General features: G+C 34.4%; 1 protein-coding gene across 1 annotated transcript; it reads left to right on the forward strand.

Moving 5' to 3' along the window:
* The first annotated feature begins 6,962 nt into the window (after positions 1–6,962).
* Positions 6,963–8,015, forward strand: LOC125095156 (protein SET-like). Its single transcript, XM_047721186.1, has one exon. The coding sequence runs from the start codon at positions 6,963–6,965 to the stop codon at positions 7,836–7,838; it is 876 nt and encodes a 291-aa protein (XP_047577142.1). The 3' UTR covers positions 7,839–8,015.
* The last annotated feature ends 12,020 nt before the right edge of the window (positions 8,016–20,035 follow it).

The raw sequence follows: 20,035 nt of genomic DNA on the forward strand, positions 1-20,035 counted from the left end.
AAGAAGAGGGGAGAGCTTGATGTAGAAACAGACTCCCAGATGAGCAGTGAGCCCAATGTGAGGCTCAATTCCAAATCCTAAGGTCACGACTGAGCCCAAGGCCAAAACTAATTCAGCCCCTAACCAACCGTGGCTGAATTGCATCATCCCCCAAATTTCTATATTGAAGCCCTAACCCCTCCATTCCTTTAAATGTGAATATATTTTGTGATAGGCTCTCTAGTGGGGTGATTAAGTTAAGATAAGACCTTCAAGGCAAGTCCTAATCCACTCTGATGTGAGTCCTTAGAGGAAGAATTTTAACACTGAGAGACTGAGCCACCCAGGAGCCTCAAGAAACCTCTCACCTTCTGGTACACAGTGGTATATAGGTTTGGCTATAAACCTAAAACTAATCTAAGAAAATCTACTAAAAAAGAAAGAAAGAGAGAAATGAGAATATTAGAAAAACAGCAATAACAACTATAACAAAGAATTACCAGTGCCTCAGATGTTCCCAAAATATCTATGACCAGTTAATCATCATTGCCATAGATGGTTTTCCCTTGACCTCTAAAAGAACAAAACTTTAATGAATACATACTTTTTGCCTAGATATTTACACTCAGTCATGGGATTTGAAATATGCCCTCATTGTAGAGTGCAGCAGTAGTTTAAACTAATATGTAGGTTTTGTTTTTTTTTTTTAAAGATTTTATTTATTTATTTGACACAGAGAGAGAGAGAGATCACAAGTAGGCAGAGAGGCAGGCAGAGAGAGAGTAGGAAGCAGGCCCCCTGCTGAGCAGAGAGCCCGATGCGGGGCTCAATCCCACGACCCTGAGTTCATGACCTGAGCCAAAGACAGAGGCTTAACCTACTGAGCCACCCAGGCACCCCTAATATGTAGTTTTTAATGGTATGTATATACCATGATATATTTTCTACTGTTGATGAATATTTAAATTGTTTTCAGTTTCGGGCTAACATGAATGATGCCATCATAAATACTCTTTTGTGTATCTTTAGCAGTACATATGTGTGAGTGCATTTATATTAGGTGTATATCCAGGTATGCATTTCCTGGGGCAGAGTATGGGGCATTTGTTAATATCCTTTAAATACTTTACTAAGTATTGTCTTGTTTAGTATTGAGTTTTAATCATTCTTTATATTATGAATACAAATCCTTTAGAAGGTACACATAAGTATTTTCTTCAATAAGTGCCTTTCATTTCAGAACCAACAAAAAACTTTTCATATCCTTAACAGTATCTTCCCAATATCAGACATATTAATTTAGGTGGAGTCAATTTTACTACCTTTTTTATTTTTTATTGTTTCATCCAAAAAATCCTGGCCTAACTTAATGTTACAAAGATTCTCTCATATATTTTCTTGTAGAAGTTTTACTGTGTAAGTCTTAACTTTAGATATGTGCTTTCAAGAAATTTGCCATCTCAAGTAAATTGTTGGAATTATTGGACTAGAGTTATTTATACTTTTTTAAAATTTTTGTTTAGTATTCCTCCTATTTATTTATTTGAGAGAAAAAGAATAAGAGCATGCAAGCAGGGGTGGGGAGACAGGAGCAGGGGAAAAGACAGAGAATATCAAGCAGGCTCCATGTCCAGCATGGAACCTGATACAAGACTCAATGCCACGACCCTGCAATCATGACCTGAACTGAAATCAAAAGTCCGATTCTTAACTGACTGAGCCATCCAGGGATCCCCTTCCTCTTATTTTTGAAACTAGTAATTGGTGATTTTTTTTCCTGTATCAATCTAGCTGAAGTTTTACATTCTTAATCTTTGAGAAAATGTCAATTCAGATTTCACTGATTTATCTCCTTACTTTTTCTATTTTTTATTCTACTGATACATAATTTTACTCTCATTTCTTTCTTCTTAATTATTTTGCATTTAATTTTTTTACTGGATTAAGGTAGAATCTAAGTTTTTGATGTGAGATCTTTATTTTGTCTAGTATGAGCATTTAAATTATCAGTCTCCCTCTCAGCGTTACTTTAGCTGCCTCATATACATTTTGGTATGCTGTGATTCGACTATCATTTGTTAAAAATATGTCTAACTCCCCTTATTTTTGGCCCGTAGTTTGTTTAGAAATGAGGGATTTAACTTTCAAATATTTAGGGCTTTCTTAATCTATTTTTATTACTGATTTATGGAGTTAATTTTCATCAGAGAATATACTCTATTTATTTTAATCATTTAAACTTACTGAATTTTTTATGGTACAACATACGGTCCATTTTGTGGACTGTTTCATTTGTACTTTGAAAGAATGTGAATTCTGTCATTGTTAGTTTGCTCTATAAAATGTCCTTTAGACCAATTCGAATGAGAATGTTCATGTCTTCTATAATTTACTGGTTTTCTACCTATTTTTAAATCAATTATTGAGAGTGATTTGAAATATTCAAATATAAATGTAAATTTGTGTATTTCTCCTTTCAATTCCACATTCATGTTTTCTGAATAACTGTCTTTCTGTAAATACACACTTACAATTTATATATCTTCTTGAAAAATTGACTCCTTTATCATTAAAAGTTTTTCTCTTTATCGCTGGTAAGCATATGTGTTGTGAAGTCTTCGTCATATATTAACACAACCATTCCAGTCTTCTTAGGATTATTGACTGCATGGTATATCATTTTTCCATTCTTTTACTTACTACCTGTGTTTTTATGTTAACATGCATTTCTAGAAGACAGCTGCGCCTCAGACCTGGTGTTCTCACTTCCCACATGTTTTCCCATGTACTCATAAATGCTCTTTGTCAGCATTACCTCAACTCTGGCATCTGTCTCTTCAACTCATCAAGGTTACTTATCTTTTTTTTTAAAGATTTTATTTATTTATTTGAGAGAGAAACAGTGAGAGAGAGCATGAGCGAGGAGAAGGTCAGAGAGAGAAGCGGACTCCCCGCGGAGCTGGGAGCCCGACGTGGGACTCGATCCTGGGACTCCAGGATCATGACCTGAGCCGAAGGCAGTCGTCCAACCAACTGAGCCACCCAGGCGTCCCTAGGTTACTTATCTTTGAACGCATTCCTCCTCAGGTGCATTGGTCCAAAATGTCTCTAGGTAGAAAACTTAGGTGAGCATAGGGCTCAGCTAGTTTATTTACTTTCTCTCAGACATTACAGTATTGTGTTATCTGTTGTCTGTTGTCTGGAATGGTCATTTCATATATTTTGTCATGTTTTATTATTGCTTCTGGTGGGAGGACAAGTCTTCATTCTCTTGTTTCATCGAGGCCACACATTCTAAGGAATAGGAACACAGAATAAAACTTGCCAAATAAAACACAATAAGCAAGATTTGGCACACATCTTAGGGTATGCATATAAAATATATGTAATGTAATTTATATATGTATTATATATAATTTTGAATATGCTTATAGTCAGTATCATCAATGCTATAATTCATAAGGGTTAAAAAAACAAAGAAAATCTTAAAGTTATAAAAAAGAAAACAGAAGCTATGAAAATGAACAGAAGTCTTTGAAAAATAAACAGAACTTCTAGAAATTAAACTGAAAATATAAAATAAGAAAAACATATGAGTGAAACAGAATTAGATTGAGATGGAAGAGAATTGATAAGCTATTAGATAGATTGAATAAGTTATATAACCAGTAATTAAATCAAATATATTGCCATCAAAAATGTTTGGGAATATCAAAGAAGAATTGAAATTTTGGAAGCATGGCTCTAATATATTCTTAATCACAATTCCAGTAGTAGATAAAGTGGAAAGAGGAAAAATAAAAATATTCACTAAGCAAAACACAGTGTAAAATAATAGATGTATAAAATCAATCCTTGTAGTAAAAGGGCAGAACAGAAAAAAAAAACAAGACCTTTAACACACCCAGTGAGAAGAGAAAGAGAGTTTACTCACAACTCCTTTAACAATTTTACCAACAGGGAGATTTGCCCTATGGTCTAAATGGCACATGCCCATAGAAACACACACATTTCCCATTGTTTACTTTCCTTTGATTAAGGGGTTTTTTATGCATGATTTTCAATTTTTATGTAATTTGATTTATCCATCCTTTCATTTATGGACTCTGTATTTTGTGACACATTAGCAAGGACTGCCCAACTCCAAAGATATAAAGCAATAATTCAGGTTTCTTTCTGGTTGTTCTTTACTTTTTACATTTATTTATCTATATTGAAGAGTAGTTGATATATGATATTATATAAGTTTCAAGTGTGAAACGTCATGCTTCAACATTTATATACATTACCAAATCACTATGATCAAAGTCACCAAGATCCATATCATAAGTCTAGCTACCTACCTGTCACCAAAGGGGTTAAAACTTTTTTTTTACTATAATCCCTAAGCTGTACATTATATTCCCATGAATTATTTATTTTATAACTGGATGTTTGCATCTTTTAATCCTTTTCATTGTCCAACTCCCTCCACCTTCCCTTATGACAACTAGCAGTTGTTCTCTGAAACTACATGTCTGTGTGTGTGTGTGTGTGTGTGTGTGTGTGTTGTATTTAGAATCTACACATAAGTGAAATCATATGGTATTTGTCTTTTTCTCTCTGACTTATTTTACTTAGAACAATACCCTCTAGGTACATCCATGATGTCACAAATGGTAAAGTTTCATTCATTTTTATGGCTGAGTAAATATATATATATATATATACACACACATATATATATATGTGTGTGTGTGTGTGTGTGTACACACACACACACACACATTCTCATCTTTATCCATTCATCTATCCACAGACACTTAGGTTACTTCCATGTCTTGGTCATTGTAAATAATATTGAAATAAACATAGGGTTGCATATATCTATTTAGTGTTCTTGTTTTCTCCAGATAAATACCCAGGAGTAGAATTGCAGGATCATGTGGTATTTCTATTTTTAATTTTTGAGGAACCTTCATATTGCTTCCACAGTGACTGTATCATTTTGCATTCCACCAACAGTGAACAAGGATTCCCTTTTCTCCACATCCTCACCAACACTAGTTATTTCTTATCTTTTTGATAACAACCATCTGACAGATGTGAGCCAGTCTTATTGTGGTTTTGATTTCCATTTCCCTGATGATTAGTGATGTTTAACATCTTTTCAAGAGTCTGTTGACTATTTGCATGTCTTCTTTGAAGAAATGTCTATTCAGACCCCCCTTTTATTGGTTTATGTTTCTTGATATTGAGTTGTGTGAGTCCTTTATATTTTTTGATATTAACCTCTTATCTTACATATGATCTGTAAATATCTTCTTCCACTCTGTAGGTTGCCTTTACAACATTTTATTGATTGTTTCCTTTGCTATGCAGAAGCTTTTAAATTTGATGTTCCATTTGTTTTATTTTTGTTTTTGTTTCCCTTGCGGGAGGAAAGAGATCCCCAAAACATATCTTAACCTATTGTCAAAGACCTTACTCCTTGTTTTCTTCTAGGAGTTTTATGGTCTCCCATCTTAGATTCAAGGCTTTAATCCATTTTGAGTTTTTTTTGTATATGGTGTAAGAAAGCCATTCAGTTATCATTCTTTCACATGTAATTGTTCAGGATTTCCCAGTACCATTTATTGAACAGACTCTCATTTTCCCATTGCATATTTTTGCCTTTTTTGACCACATAACTTGGATTTTTTTTTCTAGGTTTTCTATCCTGTTCCATTGATCTATGTGTCTGCGTTTTTGTGCCACTACCATACTATTTTGATTAGTAGAGCTTTATAGTATAGATTGAAATCAGGGAGTGTGATACCTACAGCTTTAGTCTTCTTTCTCAAGATAGCTTTGGCTACTTGGAGGCTTTTGTGGTTCTATACAAATTTTAGGATTATCTGTTCTAGCTCTGTGAAAAATGGAATTAATATTTTGATAGATATTGCATCAAATCTGTTGATTTCTTTGAGGAATATGGACTTTTAAACAATATTAATTCTTCCAATCCATGTGCACAATATATCTTCCCAATTATTTGTGTCATCTTCAATTTCTTTCATCACTGTTTTGTAATTTTCAGAGTATAAGTTCTTTACCTACTTGGTTAAATCTATTCCTAGGTATTTTGTTCTTTTTGATGAAATTGTAAATGGAATTATTTTCTTAACTTCCCTTTCTAATAGCCCATAGTTAGTATAGAGATATGTAACAGAATTTTGCATTTTAATTTTGTATCTTGCAATTTTACCAAGTTAATTTATTATTTCAAATAGTTTGTTGTTGTTGTTGTTGTTAGTCTTTAGGGTTTTCTCTACATACTTATCATGTCATCTGCAAATATTGATAGTTTTATTTTTTCTTTTCCAATTTGAGTGCCTTTTATTTATCTTCCTTGTCTCCTTTTTATCCTTAGAACTTTGATCGACTCATAAATCCTGACATGGAACTTGAGATTATTTTATTACTGTTTTCTTTTTTCTGATGACTAGCTAATACTTCAAACATAATTTATTACAAAGTTTACCTTCACTTGTAGATTACATACAATACTTTTATCATGCACTAAATATCCATTCATATTAAGCTCCATTTCTACATTTTAGTTGGATTACATTAACCCAATAAATATATTTATGACAGAGTGTTGTACCTTTTAATTATTGGGCTTTTATACTATGTATGCAACTGTTGGCAGATGTTTTAAGTCCGTCTCATTGCATTTTCTTTATTTTTTTCTTTAATTTTGTAAGAGTAAAATATCTTGTTGTGTTTTTTTTCTCATGTTTATGATTAACAGTGAAGTTGAGGAAGTTTTACATTTTAAAAACAATATGTGGTCCCTCTTTTTTAAAATGCAAACAAAAACCAAAACTAAGCAAATATAACCAATAAAACTCTATAAAGTGTGACATTATCAAGTGTGGTGGCTGTTTAAAACAAACAAAATTCTCAATCAGAGCTTCCAGACATGCCTCTTTCCTGGTTTCTTGGAGTTTCCTTGCAGCATGGCCCCCAAACACCAGTCTTCGCTCCCGCCTCAAACAAAGAAACCGAGACTGCCTCCTGCCCCCAAGCCAGGGCAGACGTCAACATCTCAGCACTTGCATAAGGGAGAAAAAGAACAGCAAGAAGCAATTGAACATATTGATGAAGTACAAAATGAAATAGACAGACTTAATGAACAAGCCAGTGAGGAGATTTTGAAAGTAGAACAGAAATATAACAAACTCCACCAACCATTTTTTCAGAAGAGGTTGGAATTGATCACCCAAATCCCCAATTTTTGGGTAACAACATTTGTCAACCATCCACAAGTGTCTACGTCTACACTGCTTGGGGAGGAGGATGAAGAGGCGCTGCATTATTTGACAAGAGTTGAAGTGACAGAATTTGAAGATATTAAATCAGGTTACAGAATAGATTTTTATTTTGATGAAAACCCTTACTTCGAAAATAAAGTTCTCTCCAAAGAATTTCATCTGAATGAGAGTGGTGATCCATCTTCAAAGTCCATTGAAATCAAATGGAAATCTGGAAAGGATTTGACGAAACGTCCAAGTCAAACACAGAATAAAGCCAGCAGGAAGAGACAGCATGAGGAACCAGAGAGCTTCTTCACCTGGTTTACTGACCATTCTGATGCAGGCACAAATGAGTTAGGAGAGGTCATCAAAGATGATATTTGGCCAAATCCATTACAGTACTACTTGGTTCCCGATATGGATGACGAAGAAGGGGAAGGAGAAGAAGATGATGATGATGATGATGATGATGAAGAATTGGAAGATACTGATGAAGAAGGAGATGAGGATGAAGGTGAAGAAGATGAAGACGATGATGAGGGGGAGGAAGGAGAGGAGGATGAAGGAGAAGATGACTAATGGAACACTGATGGATTCCAACCTTCCTTTTTAAATTTTCTTCAGTCCCTGGGAGCAAGTTGCCATCATTTGTTTTTTCCTTTTTCTTTTTTTCTCCTCTTGTGCTCATTCGCCCTGTTTTTTGAAGTCTCCTTTTTCTCTCCCATTATACCATGGTTCTCAGCTTATTTTGGGGGGAATACCTTGAGCAGAATACAGTGGGAAAAGAATCTCTACCCCTTTTTGTTCCAAATTCATTTTTGTCCCTTCCTGTCTCAACAAAAACAAAAACTTTATGGAATCAATACCACCGTGCTCTGTGGGAAAAAAGAAAAACCTTCTGCTCCCTTAGCTCTGCTGGAAGCTGGAGGGTGCTAGGCCCCTGTGTAGTAGTGCATAGAATTCTAGCTTTTTCCTCCTTTCTCTGTATATTGGGCTCAGAGATTACACTGTGTCTCTATGTGAACATGGACAGTTAGCATTTACCAACATGTACCTGTCTACTTTCTCTTGTTTAAAAAAAAAAAAGAAAAGAAAAACTAAAAAAACAGAGTTATAGAAGGTCAGCAAAGGGTGGGTTTGAGATGTTTGGGTGGGTTAAGTGGGCATTTTGACAACATGGATTCTCCTTCGGCATGTTTAATTGTGATGTTTAACTGACATCCTTGCAGTTTAAGATGACACTTTTAAAATAAAACTCTCCTAATGATGACTTGAGCCCTGCTACTCAATGGGAGAATCAGCAGAACTTGTAGGATCTTATTTGGAATTGACATTCTCTATTGTAATTTTGTTCCTGTTTATTTTTAAATTTTCTTTTTGTTTCACTGGAAAGGAAAGATGATGCTCAGTTTTAAATGTTAAAAGTGTACAAGTTGCTTTGTTACAATAAAACTAAATGTGTACACACACACAAAAAAAATAAAAATTCCTACAAATATCTGGTTAATAACCACTTCATAAGTATTTATTATTAACCACTAAAGTTAAACATGTACATGCCCCATAAATGAGCATTTCACTTATACATATATTACGCATAGGTTCTTACATACATGTGATGGTGGATGTGTACAAGAATGTTAATAACAGCTTTGTTTATAACAGAGATAACAAAAAGATACTAACCCAAATTGCTCAACAGGTAAAGAATTGAATATGTATGCAATTGAATATTAATTTTACATGTATGAATATATTTACTTTATAATGTATTATGTATTATATAGTTTAAAACAAAGAAAAACCAAATAATATATTAGTTAAATGTGTGTGTGTGTGTGTATGTGTGTGTAAATCTGTAAAGCAGACCAAGGGAATGAATAACCTAAAATTCAAAATAGTGGCTGCCTCTTGGAAGAAGGATGGGAGGTGTGACCAGTAAATGCTCACAGAAAGATCCAACTTTCTTTGTAGTATTCTAATTTGCAAAGCAAGTTACAATGTTTTTACTTAGTTTCATCTTATTATGTAATATGTACATACAGATAAAATATACTTTTGTCTATATGATATAACTCAAATAAGAAAGTTAATAACATAAATATAAACAGAATAAGAACTGTTCTAAATTTTTACTCCATTCAATTAATTTTGACATTTTTATTTTACATGAAATTACAGCTATAAATATGGTGGTTTTGCATCTTGAAAATGTTAAAATGCCACTTGAAATATGTATTTGTCCCTTTGTTGAAAATAAAATGCCTGCCAGATTAAATAAATTTGAATATTTTCAGCTATACTGGTATTAAACATTTCCCTTTCATATCAATATGTAAAGTTGTTCTAAATCTGCTTTCATGAACATGCCATTTGAGCTAATTACTTTATAGTAAATGCAGCTCTTAAATAATTGCTAAACCTTGGGAAATGCTTTCAATAATTGACTTGGTTTTCATAAGCAAAACTTGTGTTATTAAATATAAATTAAATGCACATTTGAGACACTTAACTTAAAGTGTTAACATATCAGCATTTTAATGGTGCAATGAAAATAACTTGTAGAATTAATATCCAAAATAATTCAAATGTTGCACTGAGAATTTTTACATGTTTTCTTTCATCTGAAAAATGTGTATAATCTTTCCATATATACCACATTATCTGTAATGAATGTTTTCCTACTTCTTGACATACCTAACTTGAAAATATTATCTTTCTTAAGGTGCAATTTCTGATTTCTGTGACCTAGAGAAAATTAGATAAAAAAGCTTATTTTATGGTGATATAAGTATAATTCAGTGAGGAAATAACAAAATATTGCAGAGATTACTATGTCTAAATGTTAAATTATTTATAATTAGAATTATTGTCTGTGCATATATGTAGATTTTTAGCATTTATTTGTCTTTTGTCTGCTTCCAAAATGACTTAAAAGAAATATGATGGATAGGTAGATAATAGATGGATACATAGATAGATATAATCTCTTAAGTATGATACTTTCCCTTTAATCAATATTTGTTCCTGCTAATGAAAAATACTGTGCTGTTCTTCATATTCAAAATGGATTATACCTTTTAATGTATAATCAGTAAAGAAAATATATTTTACTGAAGAAATGAGGAAGGAGTGGTTACATTACATATCACACATCTGTATTCATAAACATCTGTTTGAATGTTTCTTTTCTTCCACTGGAATCCCTCTTCCCTACCCAAACTACCTCACTTTTCTTTTTTCTTTATCTCTAAGTAGACCTTTCTACTCTTCTCAAAAATTAACCTAAAAGTTACAATTAAATAGTTACATAAAGAGAAATCCCACTCCCAAATAATTTCCTTAGAGTACTCAGCCAAAACAAGAATCTATGGGAGATATTCTATGTCTCAAAAAAGACTTTTCTCTAAATAGTAAGATTTGTGTGTATGTATGTAAAACACACATTTATACACATAAATACATATATATTTATATGCACACACAGATGTAAACCTACTACATAGAAAAATAAAGAAGTTCTACAGCTTTCTTACTGTCAGAGAAGGAAGATAATAAGAGTTTGGTATTATTGAAGGGGAAATTAAGATGGCACTTGCTTCATCCCTCAAACACAGTTAGATAGATATTAAATCATTCTGAACATCCAATAAATTAATTTGAGGACTGAGAAAACAAAGTGCACAGCTAAAGGGAGAGAAGAAGCCACATCATGGAAGGTAGGAGGTGTGGAAATATGATTTGAGTGAGAAAACAATTGCAGTTGCTATGGAGAAGAGGAAGCGCTGATCACAGACAGAAGAGAAGAGAGAGAGAGAGAGAGAGAGGGTGCACAGTGCCTAGAGATTAATAAAACAAAATAAAACAAAACACAAAAACAAAACAAACAAACAAAAACCTTCCCCTTCCCTAAAATCATTGACTAGGAAAATAAAAGGAGCTGATTATTGTGAGTTTTAACAACCAGAGGAGCTCAAAGTCTAAAGTTTCAGATGTCCATGCAGAGGCTAGTGTGGAGCCTGGAAGGTGCAATGGTGCTCCTGTGGAAAAGGAGAGCAGAGGCCCAGGAGTGGACAGCTGGTCTGAGGATTCCTAGAGTTTAGTAGGAGAGCTGTTTCTCCCTTCTCAGAGTGCATCTGGGAGAGTTGGCATTGCTTCTCAGGGAAAAAAGAGCAGGTGGGCACCACTGCACTGCATGTTCCTTAGTATAGAGGCAGCTAACATAGATGCCAGCTTCTTGCTGTGCTTTTCTCTAATCTCCAAGTTCCTCCATGTTGATGTGACTGCCCTTCTAGGACAAACCAGCACCAGCTCCAGTGTGGTGAGATGTCTACCAGGGGACCAGTGCAAGTCTGCACCAATGCAGGTTCCTAAAGTCTGGAGTTTTGAAACTCAACCAGTATGCCTTGGATAAAACACAGGCACACCGTGCTGCTCAGTGGGCAGAGGACTGGGACACAGACAAGAGTGAAGGCAGAGATCTGAGGGATGCCTGTGACATCTGTCACATGAGGGAGCATTAGTTGCTCTTTGGGAGGACTTTCTGGACAGCGGTAAGCATGAACTCCCCTCTCCAAGAACAAGGGAAAGGGCTGGTGCCATTTTTTCTCCCCTACCCATCAATACAGACTGACTTCACATGAGCAGCACAGCACGCACAGTAGTGACCTAAATTGCTTACACCAAGCCCCGCCCCTCTGTGCTCTGCAGGTACTGGTTTCTTAGGGCATGTGTGCCTGAGACCTAGAGCAGCAGGCCCCTTCCCAGAAAACCAGTATAAACTGTCTACATGCACCAAATTTATTAACCATAGAGTGCTGTAAGGCTTCATCTCTAGGATCATGCCTCTTTTAACAAGCTGTCCAGAGCACACCTAGTTAAAACTTAGCACACACTGGACAAGGTCCAAACACTCCTCACTACAGGGAAGGAGAATCTCTGCAGGGGACTGACCTGAGGGAAAGAGAAACCAAAGTGCATACAACACATGCCAGAAATACTTCTTGAAGCACCAGGCCTTGGACGGTATATGACCTCTTCTTAATAAATCCATTACTTTCCTGAGCAGGAAACATGACAAACTTTCCTAACACACAGAAGAAAACAGAGACCTAGACAAAATGCCAAGATGGAGAATTCATCCTAAAGGAAAGAAAATAAAAGATTACAGCCAGGGATCTAATTCAAACAGATATAAATGATATACCTGATTCAGAATTAAAAGTAACAACCATTAAAGATACTAGCTAAGCTTGAGAAAAACACAGAAGACACCAGGGAGTCCCTAACCACAGAGATAAGAGACCCAAAAACTAGTCAGGCTGAAATAAAAAAAAAAAAAAATTCTATAACCATGATGTGAAGCCGGCTGGATGTAATGATCATAAGGATGCAAGAAGCAAAGGAACGAAGAAGCAATACAGAAAATAAAAGCATGGAAAAGGATGAAGCTGAAAAGAAGAGGGAAGGAAAAATATCAAACCATGAAGTAGATTTAGGGAAATCAGTGGCTACATAAAGTATAATAACATTTGTGTCATAGGAGTCCCAGAAGAAGAAAGAAGGGGGAAAAGGGCAGAGGGTTTATTTCAGCAAAATGTAGCTGAAAATTTCCCTAATCTGCGGGAAGAAACAGATATCTGAATACATGAGGCATAGATAACTCAAAATCAACAAAAGCAGAACAATACCAAGACATATCATAGTAAAATTTACAAAATACAAAGATAAGGGAAAATTCCTAAAAGCAGCAAGGGAAAAGAAATCCCTAACTTATAAGGGAAGACAAATAAAGTTAGTAGCAGACCTAGTCATAGGAGCTTGACAGGTCAGAGAAGAGTAGCATGATATATTCAATGTGTTGAAAGGGAAAAATAAAACCAAGAATACTTTATCAGACAAGACAGTCACTCATAATAGAAGGAGAGATAAAGGGTTTGAGACAAAGAAAAATGAAAAGTATTTGTGACCATTAAACCAGCTCTGCAAGAAGTATTAAAGGGGAGTCTTCGAATGGCAAAGAAAAACCAAAAGTGACAAAGACTAGAAAAGCACAGAAAAATTCTCCAGAAACAATGACTTTACCAGTAATACAATGGCACTAAGTTCATATCTATCATAATCACTCTGAATGTAAATGGACTAAACATTCCAATCAAAAGACATAGGGTATCAGAATGAATAAAAATAACAAGACCCATTTATGTGTTGCTTACAAAAGACTGATTTTAGACCTAAAGATACCTGCAGATTAAAAATGAGGGGATGAAGAACCATGTACCATACTAATGAACACAAAAGAAAGCCAGAGTAACCATACTTATAGCAGACAAATTAGATTTTAATTTTTATTTTTATAAAATATTTTATTTATTTGAGAGAGAAAGAGAGAGAGACAGAGAGAGTGAGAGAACATGAGCAGGGTGAGGGGCAGGGGTAGAAGCAGACTCCCTGCTGAGCAGGGACCCTGATGTGAGACTTGATACCAGGATTCCAGGATCATGACCTGAGCTGAAGGTATATGCTTAACCGACTAAGCCACCCAGGTGCCCCTGGACAAACTAGATTTTATACCAAAAACTGTAACAAGAGATGAAGAAGAGAAGTATATAATAATAAAGAGGTCTATCCAACACGAAAATCTAACAATTGTAAATTTTTATGCCCCCAACTTGGGAGTTCCCAAATATAAAAATCAATTAATAACAAACATGAAGAAGCTCATTGATAATAAAACAATAATATTAGGGGACTTTCACACCCCACTTACAACAATGGACAGATCATCTAAGCAGAAAATCAACAAGGAAATAATGGCTTTGAATGACACACTGTATCAGATAGACTTAACAGATATACGTAGAGCATTCCTTCCTAAAGCAGCAAAATACACATTCTTTCCAAGGGCACATAGGACATTCTCCAAGATAGATCACATTCTGGGTCATAAATCAGATCTCAACAAATACAAAAGTATAGAGATCACACCATGCATATTTTCAGACCACAACACTATGATACTTGAAGTCAACCACAAGGAAAAATTTGGAAAGACCAAAAAACATGGAGGTTAAAGAACAAAGAATGAATGGGACATCAGGAAATGAAAGATGAAGTTTAAAAAATACATGGAAGCAAATGAAAATGAAAACACAATGGTCCAAAACCTTTGGGAAGCAGCAAAGTTGGTCCTAAAAGGGAAATATATAACAATCCAGGCCTACCTTATGAAACAAACAAAGAAAAAATCTCAAATAAACCAATGAAACTAGGATCTGGTTCTTTGAAGCAAAAATGAACTACTGGGACTTTATCAAAATAAAAAGCTTCTGCACAGTGAAGGAAGCAATCAACAAAACTAAAACGTGAACTTCAGAATGGGAAAAGATATTTGTAAATGACATATCTGATAAAAGGTTAGTATCCAAAATCTATAAAGAAGTTATCAAACTCAATACCCCCAAAAAAACAAATAATTTAGTTAAGAAATGGGAAGAAGACACAAATGGACATTTTTTTCAAAGAAGACATCCAGGTGGCTAACAGACACATGAAAATATGCTCAACATCACTCATCAACAGGGAAATACAAATCAAAACTACAACAAGATATCACTTCACACCTATCAGTATGGTTAAAATTAATAACTGAGGAAAGAACAGATGTTGGCGAGGATGTAGAGAAAGGGGAACCTTCTTGCAGTTGGTGGGAATGCAAACTGGTGCAGCCATCTGGAAAACAGTATGGAGGTTCCTCAGAAAGTTAAAAATAGAACTATACTATGACCGAGTAATTGCTCTACTAGATATTTACCCAAAGGATACAAAAATACTGATTCAAAGGGGCATATGCACCTCAGGTTTATAGCAGCATTATCAACAATGGAAAGAGCCCAAATGTTCATCAATTGATGAATGAATAAAGAAGGTGTGGTATATGAATATGAATATTAGTCATACTCATATGTGGTATATGAATATGAATATTACTCAGCCATAAAAAAGAATGAAATCTTGTCATCTGCAACAACTTGGATGGAACTAGAGCATATTATGCTAAGTGAAATAAGTCAATCAGAGAAAGACAAGTACCATATAATTTCACTCATATGTGGAATTTAAGAAACAAAACAGATTAACATAGGGAAAGGAAAAAAAAAAAAGAGTGGGGGGAGGAAAACCATAAGAGAGATTCTTTTAACTATGGAGAACAAACTGAGGGTTGCTGGAACTGGAGGTGGGTGGAAGGATGGGTTGGATGGTGATGGATATTGGGGAGGACACTCGTTGTAATAGGCCCTGGGTGTTGTGTGTAGGTGATGAGTTTCTGAATTCTACTCCTGAAGCTAGTGTTACACTGTATGTCGACAAATTGAAAATTGGGTGGCCCAGTGTGTTAAAGCCTCTGCCTTCAGCTCAGGTCATGATCCCAGGGTCCTGGGATCGAGCCCCGTGTCGGGCTCTCTGCTCAGCGGGGATCCTGCTTCCCTTCCTCTCTCTCTGCCTGCCTCTCTGCCTACTTGTGATCTCTGTCAAATAAATAAATAAAATCTTAAAAAAAAAAAAAAAACTTAAAAAAAACTTGAAATTTTTTAGAAAAGAGATTTTGGTTTTATTTAAGGACCTGGAGTTAGAGCACATGTATTCATAATACATGTAGACCACTAGTTAATAAATTTTTGTTACCTATAACTTGTACTCTTATACATAGGAAATAGCAACCTCATAGCTACATTAAGTGAATTCCAATAAATGGGACTTGGCAATGTTTACATGTGTGGAATAAATATGAGAAAGACAAAAATGAGTTTCCAGCTGTGATTCCTTTTCAGTGGTGTGTGTGACAAAAAGGAATGTAAATGATGTTTGACCTGCATACATGGTTAAATACACTCAAATCTAACCAAGTCTCTTTCAGGTTTGTAACTGAGCTAACATAAAAAGATGGTTCCTTATTTTAACTTTACCACTCTATGGCATTTTTTATATACCCCCCATCTTCAGTTATTTTTCCTTTTTCCTTCACCAAGTCATAACAGCATCAGTTCTCCCCCATGAGCCACAGTCCATCCCTCTTGTCTCATCAAAACTTCTCTCTCGTGTTACTGTAAGACTATAGCTTAGACTTTTTAAAACCTGAGAAAAGATCCTCATTTTAGAATTGTAGAATAGATGGCTTCCTCACTTTATTTAATGACAAGATAGCGATTCTTCCTAGATGATTACATCCAAGACAAAGTAAATATAATGATAATATATTGAAAAAAATGGCACATCTATTAACATGCTATGTTACCAATGTATAGTAATACACTAATTTGCAGGATTATTTCTACTTACATATTCAAGCATAATTTTAAATCTGCACTGAAATCTTCCAAATTTTGCCCTTTTCTAATGTCTGTGTATTTAACTCAAATTAAAACAGCTGTTCCATAGATTCACTCTTCTAGAAAACAACAACTATTCTATGAAAATTTGTGCATATTTTAGAAATTATCTTACAAATATATGTTTATGATTTTTCCATAAATAAGTATAAGCTGTGAGCACACTGGATGAGTAAAATAATCCAAAGAAAAAGGTTTGACACAGATTCCAAACTATATTTTAAAGGAAATGGAGTGCCTCAGGATTCTCAGTTTTTACATGGTGTGGGAGAAAGAAAGTCAAGTGAGTAGACAAGGCTTCACTCATCTATTCTACTTTTCTTTGCCCAGAAAGTTATTTCTCTATTTGAATTTGGCTCTAAACATAAAATTTCATTTGAGAAAAATTTCCTAGTACCTCACAAGTTTGAAACACTGAGTTAGTGAGTAGGTAAAACGAATCCTTGCAAGCCATGAAGTGACAGTGTCTTCACCTTCCCTTATGGTCTCTGCTCCATGCGTGGTGTCGAGAAGTGCTTTTGGCCATGGGCAGCAAATATCAGCTCAGCAATGGGTCTCTGCCCCTCATCACTTAATTGGGTACAGACTCTGTTGCCAAAATCCTGTTTTGTTTTCATTATAATTATTTTTATTTCGATTTATGTAATACCCACCTGCCCAAACAGTGTCGGGCCCTACGATCATATTCTTATCTTATGACTCTATCCTTTGGCCATAATCTAACGCACTATGAGTAAACATCTAACTCAAGCAGGGTCAACGAGAGGCTCTTTCTTGGATTAGTTAAATCTCTAAATGGGATTACATGACCTGGGTTGTAGAAAACATGGGAATACATTCACTAGGAAACACTTCCTTATTTATGCATGCATCCAAATCAAGACTGAAGCTTACAGTTGTGTGAGTTTGGCTTGGAACAGCTCCAGCTTGCAACACTGACATTCATAATCAGCTTAGATTTCTAGAGTTATTATGACCTTATTCCAGCAGATGGCAGTAAAATGTTTTATTTTTAAAAGCTCCGTATTCTAGTTAGCACAAGTTGCATAAGGTAGATCCCTACTGCCAAGCACAGGCAGACCAATTTATTTTTTAAGTTGATAATTGTTAATTAAATCAATGGATGCACTGCATGTCAATTTAAAAAAGAAAACGAACTAGAATATTGTTATAGATGAAATAAAATGAATTGATCCTGGATTTAATATTAAGATGAGTGTGGTGGCCTAAATATTTTAAATCCCTGTTTCAGTCCATTTTCCAGGGCTTGTGAAAGTCTGAAATCATTCTACATCTATACCTTGGCAAAATATTCTGAGAAGTGAGAAGCTGGCACATGTTGGCATGGATACCTAACATCCACACCGTTTCCCTTTGACAAGTTATTAACAGAAATGTTTCACTGAATCTGATGGGCTTTGCTTTACTGAGGAAGCATTTCCTGCCAAAATATTTCTTTTCTGTAACGAGGCCAACCGAAATGGTCGACTAGGGATCTTGCTTCAATCTCTCTTACCTTCTTTATTCAATTAGATGGAAATTTCATAGAGTGCACTTTTAAAAAGTTGTTGAACATTTACTAAATGCTTATCTTCTTCTTTACCCTCCCTCTTTCTGCTGCCATTGTCCCAACCCAGCTCTAACTGTTGAAATCATCTCTCAAAGGATTTGAAACTGGCCTTTCTCTCTAGTAATTCTATTCTCCATCCATTTAGTCATCTGGAAATCAATTTTTCTGACATACAGTCTTGTGACTGTGTGTGATTTGTCCTGCCTGTTTATTTGGGGCGTTGGGGGAGGGAGTAGTTCTGGGGAAAAAAATCTCTATACCTAGTTTGTTATCAGTGTCCATAGGTTTGGGTTCTCCTTTCTATATGTTCTTTTTTCCCCCTCTGTGCGCATGTGTGTGTGTCTGTGTGTGTTTGTCCGTGTGTGTTCAGGAAGATTCAAGAACTAGACTGTCACTGCCTCTACCTTCCCAGAATCCTCTCAATTATATAGTATTATTTTATATTTATTGACATATTTTATTGGTCTGTTGATATTTCTTTGTCAATACCTATTCTTCATTCTCAGCACAATCAGAATACAGAAATATATTGGTAACATACTAATGTTATAATTGATAGAAATTTATGATCAATAACTTTGTAGGTGAATTTTTTTTACTTTGCCTTTATTAGCTGAGCTTTAATACATAGAAAGATATAGCTGTTAACATATGAAAAAAAAGTGCCAATTAGAATAAACATTTAGAGAGCTATCCAGAAAAAACCTTGAAATATGGTTACCAGTTATATGGTTAAGAAAATAAAAGATTTCCCTATATCTACCCAGTCATACCTCAAAAAAAGAAAAAGAATAGAAAGGGAATAAATAAGTGAGTAGAATGAAAAGCTTTATAATAAAAACTGATATTATTACAAAGCAAGTAAAAATTAGTGTGCTTTTACTCAATTATTAAAGCTTATGAATTCCTTTGAACATGATACTTTGCACTTTCTTTTTAAATGACACACATTTAATGACAAAGATTATGTTTCATTTTTACAGATCAAACCAGAGTTTTGTATTGCCATAAATAATGATAAAATGGCCTTCATATTATTTGTGTTTTATTAATTTTTATTAGTATATTCAACCTATAAACACAAATTATTGAAGTTTTGCCTATACTTTCAGGGAAATAATATCTGCTATAACCTTGAAACCTAAAGTAATTGCATATTTGAAAATAGTCAGGAGGTGGAAGAGAGTCAAACAGGTGTGAAGTATAGATGGGCCAGTTCCTTGGCAAATATAATAGAAATTATACAGACAAAAGTTGGTAGTTCAGAAGTGCATGATTAAATGTCTTAATTATATATAGAAAAAATATAACATATATGAAGAAAAGATATAGAAAAAATAACAAATAGGGAAATTAAATGTCTACATAAGCAAAAAGGAGAAGATAGTTTAAATAGGTATAAATATACCTAATTCTTTAATATTTATAATGTGTGACAATATATATTGTCCACCAGCTATAACAAGAGATAGAGTTAAAACATACTATTTAGAAGTTGATGAAAATCTACAGAACTAGAAACAGAAATGATATAAAATATTAACTTCACAGAATGGAACTAGGAATGAAGAAACTTTTATTATTTATTGAATTCTGTATTGTTATGATTTTTTTTAGCCAAGCATGTTATTTTTATATTGACAAAAACAAATATTTATTGATGATGGTCAATTCTGAGCTATAAGATATATTATATCAGGATGCTTTATTCTGAAGTGCTTCACTTAACATGCACTTTCTCTTCCATTTTGACATAATCCAACAGTATTTTTTACTCAGGTATTGTCAACTATTTAAGACAGGCTATAGTATATTTA

Source organism: Lutra lutra, chromosome 3, assembly GCF_902655055.1.
Source record: "Lutra lutra chromosome 3, mLutLut1.2, whole genome shotgun sequence".
Classification (NCBI taxonomy): domain Eukaryota; kingdom Metazoa; phylum Chordata; class Mammalia; order Carnivora; family Mustelidae; genus Lutra; species Lutra lutra.

Excerpts from the sequence above, each read along its gene's own strand:
- LOC125095156 (XM_047721186.1), top strand. The coding sequence starts at position 6,963 with ATGGCCCCCAAACACCAGTCTTCGCTCCCGCCTCAAACAAAGAAACCG.